The sequence below is a fragment of the Crassostrea angulata genome, chromosome 7 (genome assembly GCF_025612915.1).
Source record: "Crassostrea angulata isolate pt1a10 chromosome 7, ASM2561291v2, whole genome shotgun sequence".
Classification (NCBI taxonomy): domain Eukaryota; kingdom Metazoa; phylum Mollusca; class Bivalvia; order Ostreida; family Ostreidae; genus Magallana; species Magallana angulata.
In genome coordinates, this window is record NC_069117.1 from 8410589 (window position 1) to 8425923 (window position 15335).

The 15335-nt window shown below is 35.6% G+C and overlaps 2 protein-coding genes across 12 annotated transcripts in view; one reads left to right on the top strand and one right to left on the bottom strand.

The window, feature by feature from the left end:
• Positions 1 to 15335, bottom strand: part of LOC128192960 (kinesin-like protein KIF3A) — a 58625-nt gene that overhangs the window by 26504 nt on the left and 16786 nt on the right. The window lies entirely within an intron of this gene.
• On the top strand, positions 986 to 14950 carry LOC128192957 (hamartin-like). 11 transcript variants are annotated; one of them, XM_052866090.1, is made up of 24 exons: positions 986 to 1250; positions 1480 to 1631; positions 2221 to 2324; positions 2560 to 2712; positions 3284 to 3428; positions 3753 to 3776; positions 5484 to 5638; positions 5797 to 5870; positions 5961 to 6118; positions 6473 to 6664; positions 6783 to 6853; positions 6956 to 7337; positions 7526 to 8074; positions 8174 to 8332; positions 8416 to 8582; positions 8966 to 9096; positions 9699 to 9795; positions 10243 to 10338; positions 10824 to 10965; positions 11146 to 11234; positions 11321 to 11389; positions 11572 to 11683; positions 13274 to 13297; positions 13982 to 14121. In XM_052866090.1, exons 2-23 carry the CDS (start codon positions 1502 to 1504, stop codon positions 13279 to 13281), a joined length of 3207 nt encoding a protein of 1068 aa, XP_052722050.1. In that variant the 5' UTR covers positions 986 to 1250; positions 1480 to 1501; the 3' UTR covers positions 13282 to 13297; positions 13982 to 14121. The 11 variants fall into 11 exon arrangements, 10 of the variants coding, with proteins under 10 accessions (XP_052722050.1, XP_052722049.1, XP_052722052.1 ...); XM_052866089.1 differs by having other exon boundaries at positions 13274 to 13293; XM_052866092.1 differs by having other exon boundaries at positions 13277 to 13297.

A 15335-nucleotide genomic window follows, 5' to 3' on the forward strand; every position in this document is an offset into this window, starting at 1 on the left:
ATTATCTTTGGTTAAATATATTAAAAACTGAATACCCATGTATGTAGTTAGAAATTGTGCTTTTGCAAACTTGTATTATTATACATGTATATTGAATATATTTAATTGGGAAAAAATAAATTTTAAATTGTATTTCACTTACTACTAAACCGAATGGGCATTTGCGCCATCTTATTCCCCCATCTTCTTCACAAATTTTAGATTTTGCTTTATTCACAGTTTTTTTTTATCCATATTTCAATGATATTTAATTTAATCCCTCTTGCTACCGTTTTTAACGAATTATTGCTTCCCTTTTTTCTTTTAGAATAATTCGCATATAAACCCCCCCCCCCACCCCCCACCCCCTTAATTTTGGTCTTTCTTGGTCGCATATAGCTCTTCTAAATATATTCATTTGAGCACAGTTTTGAGAAAAAAAATCATAATAGAAATAATTTTTCCGAAAATGTTAGATATCCTTAAGGCTTAGTTTTGATTTCATAATAAATAATGTACATCATAGAGAAACGGTGCACTGGCTTAAATGTCAGAACTTTTCCCCTAGTCTCATGTGAATGTGAAATATAATGATATATCTATAATAAAAACAATACTTCTGTTATTGCATATATTATATTGGGCCCTGCCAATTATTGCAATTGCGATTGTGCCAACAAAATATTTGTATTATTTGTATTACGATTTGAATGAACTTATTATGAATGAAATAATTTAAATAATAAAATTCTGTAATGCACATTAGACACAAAAAATATAACATGATCGAAACACTCCCCCGCAACCTTCTATCCGTGGCTTTTTGAACGAATTTGATATTTTACTTGCACATTTCAGACGTTTTCTCGGCGGTATTTCGTCAGATATTTCGGACTACCTCTAAACCCCACCCCCGAAAAAAGGAGGTAAAAAAAGAGCCCGGAAAATATGGTTCGATTTTGATTTTAGCGTCTGGAAAATAACATCCGATATTATTCGGAGGATCTATTTCATCGTGGCGAAATCTTGTGTCAGTTGTGAAAGCTTTTAAGTTATAATTGCTCAATCATAACCATTGAAAAATAAATAAATTTTGTTTCCCATTTTACAAAGTAATTGGACTTTGAGTTATATCTATTTAAAGTGATGACGACAATATCTCAGCGAACGGAATTTACGACAGAACCTGCTCACCCCCTCACCGACTTTATTGAAACAGTCCTCTCGTGATATATTGGCCTTATGTCAGATCGATCTACTGTAGCCACCAAGTATGTAGTAGTTTTAAGAGGTTGGGGAAATTTAAAGTTGGGAAATTGCAAAATTAAAGATTTTAGATAAATGTATTTTTAATAAGCAAAACTGAAAAATGACCGCTAGGCCTATCTTACTGCATAATTGATATACTGATAACGTGCACGTAGTCCACTAGTCGGTGCATCATGCATAAAATGAAGTGTGATATGACATAGTTTTAAGTAATTTGTAGCCTAATTGCAGCTGGATTTTCTGAAGGAAAAGTATGGCGGCAAATTCAGTAGATGGGCGAAACGTGCAAGTGGATGTCCGAGAGCTCTTCAACTTATTAGAGTCAAATCAGCTGAAGACTGTGGATGAAATCACAGAGGAAATTCAGCAGCATCTTAGTGCTGGTGGGTGCATTCACCAGCTCTTTTATAATCTATGAACTGTGTAATGTCTGGCAGAATTATGAAAGAAGTTGTCGGTCTGGCTGTGTTCAAGTAACTAACTTAATAGATTGACAAATAAAAGGATTAACTATACACTGTTAATGAGATTCCCTTGCATAAATTTCATAAAAATGATATTTGAAATTCAGCATTCAGGGTTCACCCTTCTACATCTGCTATTGGTTTCATTCCATCTTTAATTTGCCCGGACACACTTGTGTTGAAAAGAAACAATATGAAATATTTTAGTTCACCCAGTGTTTAATTTGCCAGTGACAACAAGGGCAAAAGGGGCAAAAATAAAACGGGGGCAAATATTTTCCCGTGTACAGTACCTAGTACTAGTAGTTAAATTATTTATACCTAGTTGGGTGTCTTTAAAAGAAGCTTTGACCATCCCCGACAAAATTCATGGGTACTGGGCAGCTGTATCCACTGTTGTTTCAAACATTAGGGATATTATATTTATTTTCATAACGTCGTCTTAAGATTGTAGATAATTATGTTGTGAAATTCCTGTCAATAAATGAATGATAAATGTTTTTGACAGTTAAGGAAGCTTGGCTGATCAACAGTCTGGTGGACTACTTCTACATAGCCCAGACCGATCGTGTGATTGACATCCTTACCTCTGTCAGGGAGCCACATGACAAGGTGTGCAAAATCAACCAAGCAATTTCATTCTTTTAACATGTAGCAAAGAGAACCAGACACATTGCTTTTATAAGAAATAATTTCTTTCATTTTACTTCGTTATTGCTAATGATGCAGAGTTGTCTTTCGTAGAATTTTAAAAAATCATTTTCTTTCTACAAGTACAAAATGTGCAGATTAATATTTCCTTGCCACATTTCTAAGATTTGATTCAATCATGCCTTGAATATTTCAGCATTTGGTTGAAAAATTAGCCGAGGGGATAAAGAACGACAAGCACCAGTTGTTGGCAATGAAACTTCTTCTCCATGTTGTGTGCAAACAACCTATGTGGGTCCATAAACTGATCAAACCACCAATATTTCCAGCCCTGATCAAATGTTTGAAGGTCAGAAGACTTGCACTTATCATCAAAATATTTCACAATAGGATAATGACAATAGCAAAATTGATAAATTGATAGCATTTTATGAGTGATTTCGATTTCATACCCATCTTTCTTTTATTTTGCTGTGATTTTACATGTATATAAATGTGACGGTCAGACTGGATTGAAAACTGGTACCAGATAGTTCAGTTGCTTGAGCACCTGACTAAAAATTTAGGGGGCATGAGTTTAAATCCTGGTCTGGTCTGACATTATTTCTCCCATCGCATTACCGGTACATATGTATTCATATTGGATTTTAGTTAGATATATTTTGAGATACCACCTGAAAGGCAAGATTTAAGGGTGTGTTCAAAACAAGAAACTTTGATAAAGTTGTAAACTGTAGAGCTTTATAAAATTACCCCCTTATTTTAGAAATTTAGAAATATGTATTTAAAACCTTACTTTACTGGTTTAAAGATGGAAAAATTTGTCAGTTTGAGAAAAAAGCCTTCACCGATTTGGTTGGATGTTGCAAGTAAAATAAACCCCTAGTTTAAGATATTACATTACATGTATTTGTTTACAGACAGACACTGACATTCCGCTTCTGATGACGGGCGTCATGGTCATCACCATCCTACTTCCTGCCATCCCGTCTCTCGTTGGAAAATACCTCCCTGATATTTTTGACATTTTTGGTCATCTGGTTAGCTTCAATATCAGGAAGCCAAGTAAGTTTCATTAATTTGGCAGTTTAAAGCACTATATTCATTCAAGCCCCGTATTTTGGTATGTTTGTACTTGATGGATATGGATATTTTACTCCTGGCTTTTGGTGCAGACAAATTGCACCATGGGAATGATTTACAATTACCTAATTAGCTTTTATACTGTGCAATTGTTCATTCTTGTAACGAACTGTCTGAATCTTTGAAATCTGAATTCTTAAGCACTGGAAATGATATTGCTGTATTAACAATACATATTACATGTATGTATCACCTATGCATGGGTTGTTTTGTTTGTTTTTTAAATAATTTGATGTATTACAATAGGTTCTCCCAAAGAGGGTAAATATGGTGTGTATGGTTTTCATAATAGCATGTTTCCATTGGGTATATGGAAAGCTTTCTTGAATAACATTCCTTTATTTCAAATTTACATGTGCATCCTTTGTTGGTACCGGTAATTACAAGAAATGAATTGGGATCCGTTAATATAAAGTTTGTTTTGAATGAAGGATACAGCAATTTTATAAACATAGTGAAATTTTTTGAAGTTCCTGGCAGCAGTCATAGAGCTATTTTATCAATAATATAGAGTTTTGGTATTATGCAAATACATGTAATTATTATGTTATGCATGAAAACCGTGTAGAATTGATAATGTCCTCAATGAAATCTAATTTCTGTTTCACAACTACCTAAAGTTCATGGTCTTGTTAAATTTGCTCTTGCGGTTTCTTATTATAACATATATTATTGTGTTGCATCATACATGTTGTAATTTTCTTGTAGAAGCGTTGTGTTGTAAAAAATGTAGTAATAAAATTCAATTAATATTATTAAAACTATATTAGAATTTAAATAAAATTGTAGATTTGGGGAATAAATGAGAGTTTGTGGCTTGTGTTTATGCATAACAAATGAAGAGCCGTCAGCCAACCATATTTGTATGATGATAATTCACTCTGTGTTAGATGAACTTGAATACTGGTATATTGAAGTTTTATTTATTATAATAAACAAAGAATAAACAAAGAATGTATCTATGGGTGGGTGGGGGTAGAATCAATGAAAGGATTCACTGTGTATGGCCTTCTAGTTGCCTGCTTCTCACTGCTCTGTGTGTGTGTGTGTGTTCATCTGTGTGTAACTGGTAGTGTAGAATCAACAGATGTGCTAAAAGTAGGTCAGCAGATTTACTGGTACCTGTATATGCTTTATATGCAATAAACCTTCAGCTGAATAGTAAAAGACAATAAATATCCAACCTCATCTTGTGATACATGTATTGTTTTGATTTGAAAATGTTTTTGTTTACTGCTTGTTTCAGTTAAGATAAGCACAACTTATTAATTATTATTATTATTATTATTATTGTTTTAGTTAATGATTCTGTTGTTTGTCTGTATGTCAATTACGTGAATTGGAATGTGAATTTTGTTATTGATTATGTTGATTGATTGATTTTTGTATTTTTATAATATATGGTAATCATGTTTATAAATAAGTAAGATACCCATAATCCGGATCTTTTACAAGTGGCATAGATACATGTACTTGTAGTTGGAAGTTTGTAGAAATATTGTCTATTTTTAATGATGATGATGATGATGATGATGACAGATTTATGAAATAACAATCTGTATTATACATGTACATGTATATGAAGTATAATATTTGGAATTTAAATTTTGTGAGGTATGATTGCTACAACTACTATATATTGTAATATTGCATGTCAAATTCAACCACTATTTGAACAGATTATTAAATTAGATTGTCATGGAAAAAAGTAAAAGTTTGCATCATGGATTAAATGTTGCAAGACCAGTGTTGGGTAGTTGAAATTATCAGAACTTGTGATGGCTTAACTTTCCTGGATTTCATGGCTTCAGTCATACAGCATATTACATGGCACTAGTTGACTTTCGAATGTGGTTGTAAAGTCAGATTTACACTTTAATAAGTATCAAAATTACAAGTTAGTCTCTTCAAGATAATGGCCAATATCTGGCTTCTTGAGATTCTAGATATATTTATATGACTGGTTTTTGTTTACAGGCAATGCCCCGGACATTTTCCTTTTACATCTACAAGTGGCTCTGTATGGTCTGTTTCATCGCCTCTATGGAATGTTCCCCTACACCTTCCTTACTTACCTCAGGCATCACTACTCCAAAAAAGATAATGCGGCAGCTTACGAAGAATCCATTAAAGTATGTTAATTTTAATCCTAGGGTGCCTGTTACATAAATTTTAAGGTACACACTGGACTTTATTAGCATTCTGTGACATTTAACCACTGTGTGCCACAGATAAGCTATAAATGACTGCACCTATATCTGTTTCACATGTATTTCTTTTTGTCTTCCAGCCAATGCTTGAGAGGGTAAGGCTTCATCCCCATCTCATCAGTGAAACAAGAGAGAAGGAAATGGATGGTAAAAGGTAATAGCAAGTAGTCATTTGACTCTACAGCTTTTGATACACCTGTCTGTTTTCTGGGTTTGTTATATGGTATGATTTTTTGTTTTGTAGGTGGAAGTCTCTTGAGGACCATGACGTGATTGTTCTATGTGCTAAAATGTCCATTGACCAGATAGAAGGGACTTGGGAGGAGATGTCTTGTCCAGTCGTCTCTTCCTCCTACAGGTCTATCATGTCGGTGGAGGGAGGGCGGAAAACATCCACCAGTGGTATGTCTGGAGTTCTCAAGAATCTTGCTTACCATTTATTATAATCCTTTCTATAACTGTCCTGATCAAGGATTATCGATAAACATGTATCTGAAATTTATAGTTTGAAATATTCTGAAATAGTCCTATAAATGGAAATCTTGTAACTTTGTTATGTTACTTGACAGGGCATCATTTTCAGATCACTACAGAGAAACATTCAGATTTTAAAAACAGTGTTTTGTTTCTCTGTAATGATGACTACTAAGATAATCTGTATATTATTTAAATCAAATATCCTGATTGTGTGGTTCCCTAGATCCTTGATAATACATATTTATTAAGTACTTGTTGTAGTGTCCATTTGTTTTGTAGATGGGAAGAAATCAAGAAGCTCAATCTCCTCACCCCCACAGCTGAGCCCCCCAGTTATCTCCCAGGACCTGATCTCCTACTGGAGCCCCTCCCTGTCTGTAGGTCTGTCCACCCCACCCTCCTCCCAGAGAACCACCCCTGCCACCAGTGTATTAGAGAACAGCCTTGCCAGCCTACATCAAGCCATACCAGGTACAAGGTTTACATGTATCTAGAGCAATTATATTTTCTGTTATATGTAATTCTGAAAACTCGAATGACAAGTGAATTTATTTGGTATAATGTAAATATTCCTGTATTAATTTGAAAGGAACCAGTGCTAACACCTCCACAACTGCTACTCCAAGAGCCACGCCCCCTATCACTTCAGAGGACGACAAGGTACTGCAGTCTTCAAATCTATATGTTAAGTATTTCATTAATGATTTTGATGGCTTACATTACTTAACTGTATAGTAGAGCTGATATTTTACTCACTTGTAGAACAAAGGGAGACTGAAAACTTACAGAGAAATGCATGTCAAGAAGCTGAGTCTGTCCAATAAATCCCTCCCAGGGTCAGCTGATGGTAAATCAGGCTCCTCCAGTGTCCCTCCCTCACCCCTGAGGGCAGAGTTTACTACAGAGCCCCCAAGAGGAATCTTTAAATCACTCCCTGTGAAGCAGGCCGCCAGAGAGTTGCAGTTTGATCCGGGATCAAGAAGGAGAAGTCTGGGCACGCCTGATCTGTCGTCTGAGAACTTCCATGACAGCTCCCTGACAGGGGATGGGTCGTTGAGGGACGTGGAGGGGGAGAAGTCGCAGGTAGACCTCATGGAGTCATATTCTAGAGATGCCATAATCAAGATTCAGACTGCTGAAGAGGGTAAGAAATTTTAAATCATAGGGAATTTCATCATGCTAATTCCAGAATGGCAGACAAAATCTTTGGAGTTATCACCATGAGCTTGAATTGTATTAGGAAATACTTTTGATTTTGACAATGTATTTAAAGATAAAAGCAAACTTTTCTTACACCTTTTATTGATGAAAAATATTTGTGTTATATTGCAGTAGATACAGAGGATCAAGAAGTTTCAGACATCACTAAGAATCCAGTTCCCCCCCAGTTCCAGACTGCAGAGTCTGTTGCTAAGTTCATGAGGAGTGTAAACCGTATCAGATTCAACAGTATGTCAAATGAAGTAGAGTCCTTTCTTGCCCAGGAAAAATTTTGTAGCAAGAGAAATTCCAGGTCTTGTCCTAACTTGGATAAAATGGCTGTTGCTGAGGAAGAAGCAGAAGATCAGATGTCGCGATCAGTCTCTACCACGTTTAAACAGTCATCAGTGGTCAACTTGCCAAAGGTCGGTGGCATTAAAGACTCAGAACGAACTTCTACCCCTAACACCGAGGCTGATACCACCAAGGCCACCAATGTGACCATAAACTTGACATCCAATGTAGTCAACAACATCGCGTGCCAGAAAGTGGATGCTGGGAGCGGTGAGAGGGAGAGGGACATAATCAGCCTGTTAAAGTCAGTCCTGGTCCCAACCAAAGTGGCTGTGTGTCAGAGGTGCAGTGCTCAGTGTTTAACCAATGAATCTCCAAACAAGTCAGGTAAGATTATCTATGAAAACATTATGGTCCTTTACTAGTGATTAAATGTTCTTAGTATTTACAGTTTATTCATTTATTGTATGTTTTTTGTAATTCAAGAACTGCCAATCCCGGTATTTGAGACTTTTTCACCCCCAGAGCTACTAGACAGGCACCTACAGATGGGTGGAGAAATTCATGCCAAACAGCTCAGCAAGATTCCCCTCACAAACCAGGACTCCATCAACTGGACACACTTTGGAGGTAGAATGGGAAATCGTGAGCAAACAGCTAACCTGAATTTTCATTGTTTGGACAGAATTAAATAATAGGGAAGATTTTCATTGACTGATTCACTGTAGGCATGCCACCAGCTGATGAAGTGAACATTTTGCGAGGTCAGATTTTCATGATGAAGAACCAGATTCTCTATGAACGGAACAAGAGAGAACTTCATGCCAAGCGGAATCGACGTCTGCTCCGAAAGATCACTACAGCAAATGCATTAGAGGAACAAACCAAAGCTCAGGTGAAACTTTTAAACCAATTTTTTACTGGATGCAATTTTTTTAAATCCATGGTCGGTGTTTTTGTACGAAGTTTGAATCTCTCGAATCAGAATCAAATTAACAATGATGTTCAGTGTATATGACAAAGCTTTGCTTCTGTCATTATAAACTGTATATTTTCAATCAATGTATATAGCTGCCAGCAGATCTGTTAGATTTATTCCTCAGCGAAACCTAATGAATAACAGGAAACATTTGTAGAATCATAGTGAATTGTTAAAATAAAATTCATGTTATTTTCTTGACATTCATTATTCCAATGAACTGACTTGAAATGAAAAAGATCATTAACGACAAAATCATGGTTGTTTATATTTCATCCTATGGATTTTTCTTTTTTCAGGCTGAGCAGATTCAACTGATGAATACAGAGATCCAGAACCTGACGCTGTCAATGAAGATTCTACAGGAGGAAAACCGGCGGCTGAGGCAGACCAATGAAAGCAACGAGTACGAGACGCAGGTCAAACTCAGGTAGGAGGTTATACTGGGGCAGTACGAGACAAAGGTCAATTCAGGTAGGAGGTTATAATTAGACAGTACGAGACGCAGGTCAAACTCAGATAGGAGGTTATACTGGGGCAGTACGAGACAAAGGTCAATTCAGGTAGGAGGTTATAATTAGACAGTACGAACCACAGGTCAAACTCAGGTAGGAGGTTTTTCTGGGACGGTACGAGATGAAGGTCAAACTCGGGAAGGTGTTTATACTGGTACGGTAGCTGTTTGACTTAAAAGTAATTCTGTACAAACAGCAGCAAGCGCCTGTTAAATGTTGGGTTTTATATTACCTGCAAATGTGTTTGATATACTGGTAATGTACATGTAAGTCATTTTAAAATATGAGCCGTTCTAAAAAAAGCCAGTTACACTTAGTGGATTGGGGAATTGTATAAGTACAATGTACATTACATGTACATTATCTCCTTGCTTAACCTCTTTATTAATGTTGGTTTACTTACTAGTCTTATTAAAATGCTTTTGGTTAGAACTGTTTAGTGTCATTCACATTTACAGGAAATAAGTATTAAAATGTAATTGAGGATTACCATATTTACATTATTAACATATTTTAGGTCCTGCCTAAATGAGCTCGATGAACTGCGATCAGCCAAGACAGAGATGAACACACTCTTAATTAGACAGAGGGAGGATCAGGATGCCCTCAAAGCTGTAAGTCCATCTCAGGTGGTTCTGAAATGCCAACAGATTAACATGTTTTACTACATGTACATGTATACCAGTGTTAGCCGAGTGAAGTGACTTAGTCGCCATGAAGTAGCTCAACTTTTATAATAAACTTTTGGGGGGAGATTCATGGAGGAATTTAGATCTTTTTGCTTTGTCATTTTGTTCAATAATTATCTGACATTATTTTACATGTAAATAAGCCATGTAGTTTGGTCAAATTTCTAGTCACCAATTTTAGGTATATTCACTACTGTTAGTATTCAGTGAATTCCTGTGTGTGTGGTCATAATGCATGTACACATTTCTTTAAATTTGCTGTAGCCTTTATGTTACAATTTTCTTTTGTTTGTTATTTGATTTCATTTTGACTGTATGCCAACATGGTGATGTCAATAAACCATTGAATTGAATTAAATTTAATCTTTGTAGAAGCTTCAGAACAAAGAGGCCGAGTTGTTTAAGGAGCAGAGAATAAACCAACATCTCAAAGAACAGGTCCAGATGACACAGAGGCTGAAGGAACAGGTAAAAAATTCACCTGGATTTACTGTAGATTCCTTTTTTTACGCGAGAACTTCATTATGCATTTCTATCAATTTGCATCAAATCGCTAGAATATAAAATCGTGAACACCAAATTTTTATCATAATTCCTAATAGTTTACATCTGTACGAAAAAGTAAAGCGAGATATTAAAATCCGCAAGATGTGCTTCTCGCAATTTTACGCAGACATTAATTCCTTGCATTTAATTAGGAATTCACAGTACCCTCAATGTTGAGCAAATTCAAAAGTTCTTACAGCCACTTACCATAGATTCCCCTCATTCATCAGAAACCTACTGTCAATCTTTTTTCGTACAATTAAGGCACAAAGGTGCAGTGTATGTTAATAATGGTCTTACATTTAAAAAAAAATGGATTTATAGATACCTCCTCATTTGCTAGTGTTTGAACTGTGTAAGAATTGGAACTTGTTTATGTTGACCTTGACCTTTGATCTGTGATTCAGGTTCTGCAGCTTCACAAGGAGCTTCTATTGATGGGAGAACTTCAGGGTAAATACGAAACCAAGCTCCATGTCATCCGCAACAGCCATCATTCCAAGCCAGAGCAAGAGAATATGATTGCCACCCTGAGGGCAGAGAACAAAGGTAACCCTTTTGCCCTATTGTATATATGACATGTATCTTGTGGAATCAATGTAAGTCACATGCTACACTGTATGTAAATGATTGCTAATGAACTTAATCAATTCAACAGATAGTTAAATGTACATTGAATAAAGAACAAATATTGAACCTTATGCTTATCTTATGCACATGAAATTTTAGCACTGAAAGAAAAGATGAAGACAAATACATTGAATCTGGATGGATTTGGGAAGAAACTTCAGGACATGGAGGAACACTTACAGAATAAGGTAGTAAACCAGATGATCATCTCTATTCTACACCTGTCTGTAATTTATGTACCTGTACTTTACTCAGAGTTAAATTACATTTGCAGCAATTGACTATTGAAGAGTTACAAAGGCAACTTCATTATGCCAAAGTCTGCCATGAGGATGAAATCAAAGTATGTAAACATAAGCTATATTTAGTTTAGTAAGATTTCTCAAGGATAGAACTATGCTATAATTGATTTGAATATGATGAAGGGGACCTTGCATTTGGCAATTGAGCATTTGCTCATATAGACATTTATTACTATGTGTAAGCCTTAGGGTACTTGGTTAAGTATGACTATTAATTTTGTAGGCCGTGGAGGACAAGTACAACAGTGTGTGCAGCATCAACCAGAGGCTGGAGGCTCACGTCATGTCCCTGTACGGACAGATCGACCAGATGGAGCGGCCAAGACAGGCCAAAGGTAAAACAGCACGGTCACGTTATACATGTAATGGGCTTCACTTTACACAGGTTATGTACATCAGAGGGGTCCTGTAACACATAATGTAATAAATCGGAGGGATTTTGTAACACAAGTATTGTAGTATATCAAAGAGACTATGTAACACATATAATGTAGTACATCAGAGGGATCATTTAATGAAGTACATCAGAGGGATCATGTAATACATTTAATGTAGTACATCAAAGGGATCATGTAAAACATAATGTATTACATCAGAGGGATCATGTAACACATATAATATAGTACATCAGAGGGATCATGTAACACATTTAATGTAGTACATGTAACTTAATAACTCAGAGGGGTCACATCATAGGGATCATGTAACACATATAATATAGTACATCAGAGGGATCATGTAACACATCAATGTAGTACATGTAACTTAATAACTCAGAGAGGTCACATCAGAGGGATCATGTAACACATATACTGTAGTACATCAGAAGGATCATGTAAAACATACAATGTAGTACATCAGAGGGATCATGTAGTACAAGTAATGTAGTACATCAGAGGGATCATGTAACACATATAATGTAGTACATCAGAGGTATCATGTAACACATATAATGTAATACATGTAACTTAATAACTCAGAGGAGCCACATGAAAAAACATAATGTAGTACATCAGAGGGGTAATGTTACACATGTAAAGTAATAATTCAGTTGGTTCACATAACACATGAAATGTAGTGCATCAGAGGGGTAATGTAACACATGTTATGTAATCCTTAAGTGCGGCCACATAATGCATGTAATGTAGTACATCAGAAAGGTCACTAAACACATGAAATTTGTACACCAGAGGGGTCATGTAATACATATTATGCAATATTAAAGGATTCACACAACACATGTAATTTTGTATATTATAGGGGGTTATGAATCATATGTAATATAATCAATCAGAAGGGTCTCGCAACACATAAATGTAACACATGAATGTAGTACATAGGAGGAGTCATGTCACACATGTAGTATAGTACATCAGAGAGGTCACATGATATATGTAATGTATTATAGCAGAGGGGTTATGTAACACATATAATGTAATACATCAGAGGGGTCATGTAATACACAATGTAATACATCAGAGGGTCATTTTGTACATGTAATGTTTTCTGTCAGATGGGTAATGTTATACATGTAATTTATGGTATACCATCAGAGATGTCATAGAATACTGTAATGTGGTCTGTCGGAGGTACCACAAAAACATGTGATGTCATTTTATGTAATGTGTTTAACAGAGTTTTATGTTGCACATGTTATGTGGTGACTTTAAGGAGTCATATTGTCCTTTATTGGTGTTATCTCACAACTCTTAAAGCAGACCAAAGTTACACAAAAAAAATCCTAAAAGGTCTTGTTTTAATATTATTTGATATAAAGATGATTTTAGATGGAGATATTAGAGATGTGATGCTAAATCTAATTTTGTGTCACAGACATAATTGTATTCCATGATCATGTTACTTTTCAAAAGTTTGAAATGTATGTTGAATTTGAGGCATTAGTATGACAACTTTGTTTCTCTTAGCAGAATAATGCATATCAGGGGTGTGTAAGTTTACATGGCATGAAAAAAGAACTGAAAAATCTGCTTTATTTCATCCTCTTTTCTTTTTTCAAATTCTACAATATTTTTTTTATTATCAAAAGCATGCAATTTTCAGCAAGTTCATGTATGCACATAGAATTGGATAGTGAAAATACTCCTTGTATGAACAAGGACAGGACTTTGTCTTTAAGATCCCTGGTATTGGAACACGGTACATAAAGCTTATATTGTTTATAAGATGGAGAATAATGAGCATTCCCTGACTGTATAATAATTTATATGGCCTACATAAGCTTAATCAGATCTTACTAAAAGATAAATGCACACCTGCATTGTGACCGTCCTACCTTTACCTTTCTACCTGCCTTCTGCATGCTCTTCTACATACAGTAGATGAACCAGACAATATGGAATTGTGGCACTTCATGAAGTTGGCTCTCAATTTTTTGCAAAAATTTTGAAACCAAATTTTATTAAATACCAGGCATTAATTTTTCTTATTGATTCTCATGCCTTTAGGAAAACTAATTAAACATGTTTTGCTATTAAAAAGTATGAGATTCTGGCAAGGTTTATGACAAAAATATTTTGTAATATTCAATTTTCTTTATAAATACATAATGTATAATGTATGTTTAAGTTATTTATGATTATAAAAGAATGTAACTGAATGAATTTTAACTGCAGCATCCAAACGCCTGCCTTCACCTGAATCAAAAGACAATGGTGCCAGAGAGAGGACAGGGTCATTTCCCAGAATGCCTCCCAATACCAAACCACCTCTGACCAAGATGAGCAGTGTCCCTATAGGGTGTGGGCTAGCGGGATCTACTCCCACCACAGGAAAGACGGAGCCTGAACCATCTTTATCTCATCAGAAGGAGAAAGGGAAGGTCAAATCGGACGTGACAAGAACGGTGACCAGTGGACGTGTGGTCGTGGATCAGTCAGAAGACACAGCCTCCATCTCCTCCGTAGAATCAGGTGTGTCTGTGTCACGCCGGGGGAATAACCTTTACAGTGATGTAGAGGAACACTCTCAGTCCTCTAAAGACAGTGGCTATATCAAGTGACCAGTCTTCTACAGGTTGACAGGTTCATTTTTAAAGGTGTTTTGGTTTAATTTAGCCAGTTGATATCTTCTGTATCATTATAAGTAACCTGAGCCAGTATTAAATAAAAGAACTTTTTTCATCAAGGGCCATTTTTAACTAGGTATAGATGAACTTTTGTTGATGTTATTTTACCATGTTGTCACTTCTTAGCATTCAGATATTAACCAGGATATGCATCTCAAATGTGAATACACATAACTGAGTGGTATATTTGTAATGTGTTAATGTATGGATATATAGTTTTGCTTGGTGTTTGGCAAACTGGCATTTAAAAAAAATATTTTTTTTAAATTGCATTATTAACTTATTGATTTATTTTGAATGTTATAAATTGTACCCGTTAAGAAGAAAGACTCCATTTATAATAAATGGATATATAAGATACCGGTACTATATGTAGCTTAGATGGAGTTAATTTTTTTTAATTCTGAGCTATAATAATCTAGTCAGCTGGAATTGTTGTCTTTTCAAGCCACGCATGGAATTTGTCGGACTGTATGTACTTGATGTGTGTAATTAAATAAATGCATTTATAAATATGTATGCTTGGTTTTAGTTTTTTTCTAAATGTGTTCTCCCAAACACGTGCTTCTATAAACGAAATATTCCCATTATTAGGGCCCTGCTCTGTTGGCGACCTATAGTGATCATGTCTGCCAAGGTCACTTGTTCACAACATATCTTCTCTTCCCTTTGCCCAATCTGGGTCATGCTTCACCCACATAGTGCCTTTAGGTAAAGGGTGCACTGTGACCTTGAACAAAGTTTCTAGGTCAAAGGTTAAGGTGGTAGAAGAATCGTAAAAAATCCTTGTCCAGATCATTATATTCCCTCCCTCGGGTCCATTCTGGCTCATACTTCAACCACAGAGTGCCTTTGGTCATATGGTGTGCAAATGACGTTGAATATTTCTAGGTCTAGGTTGT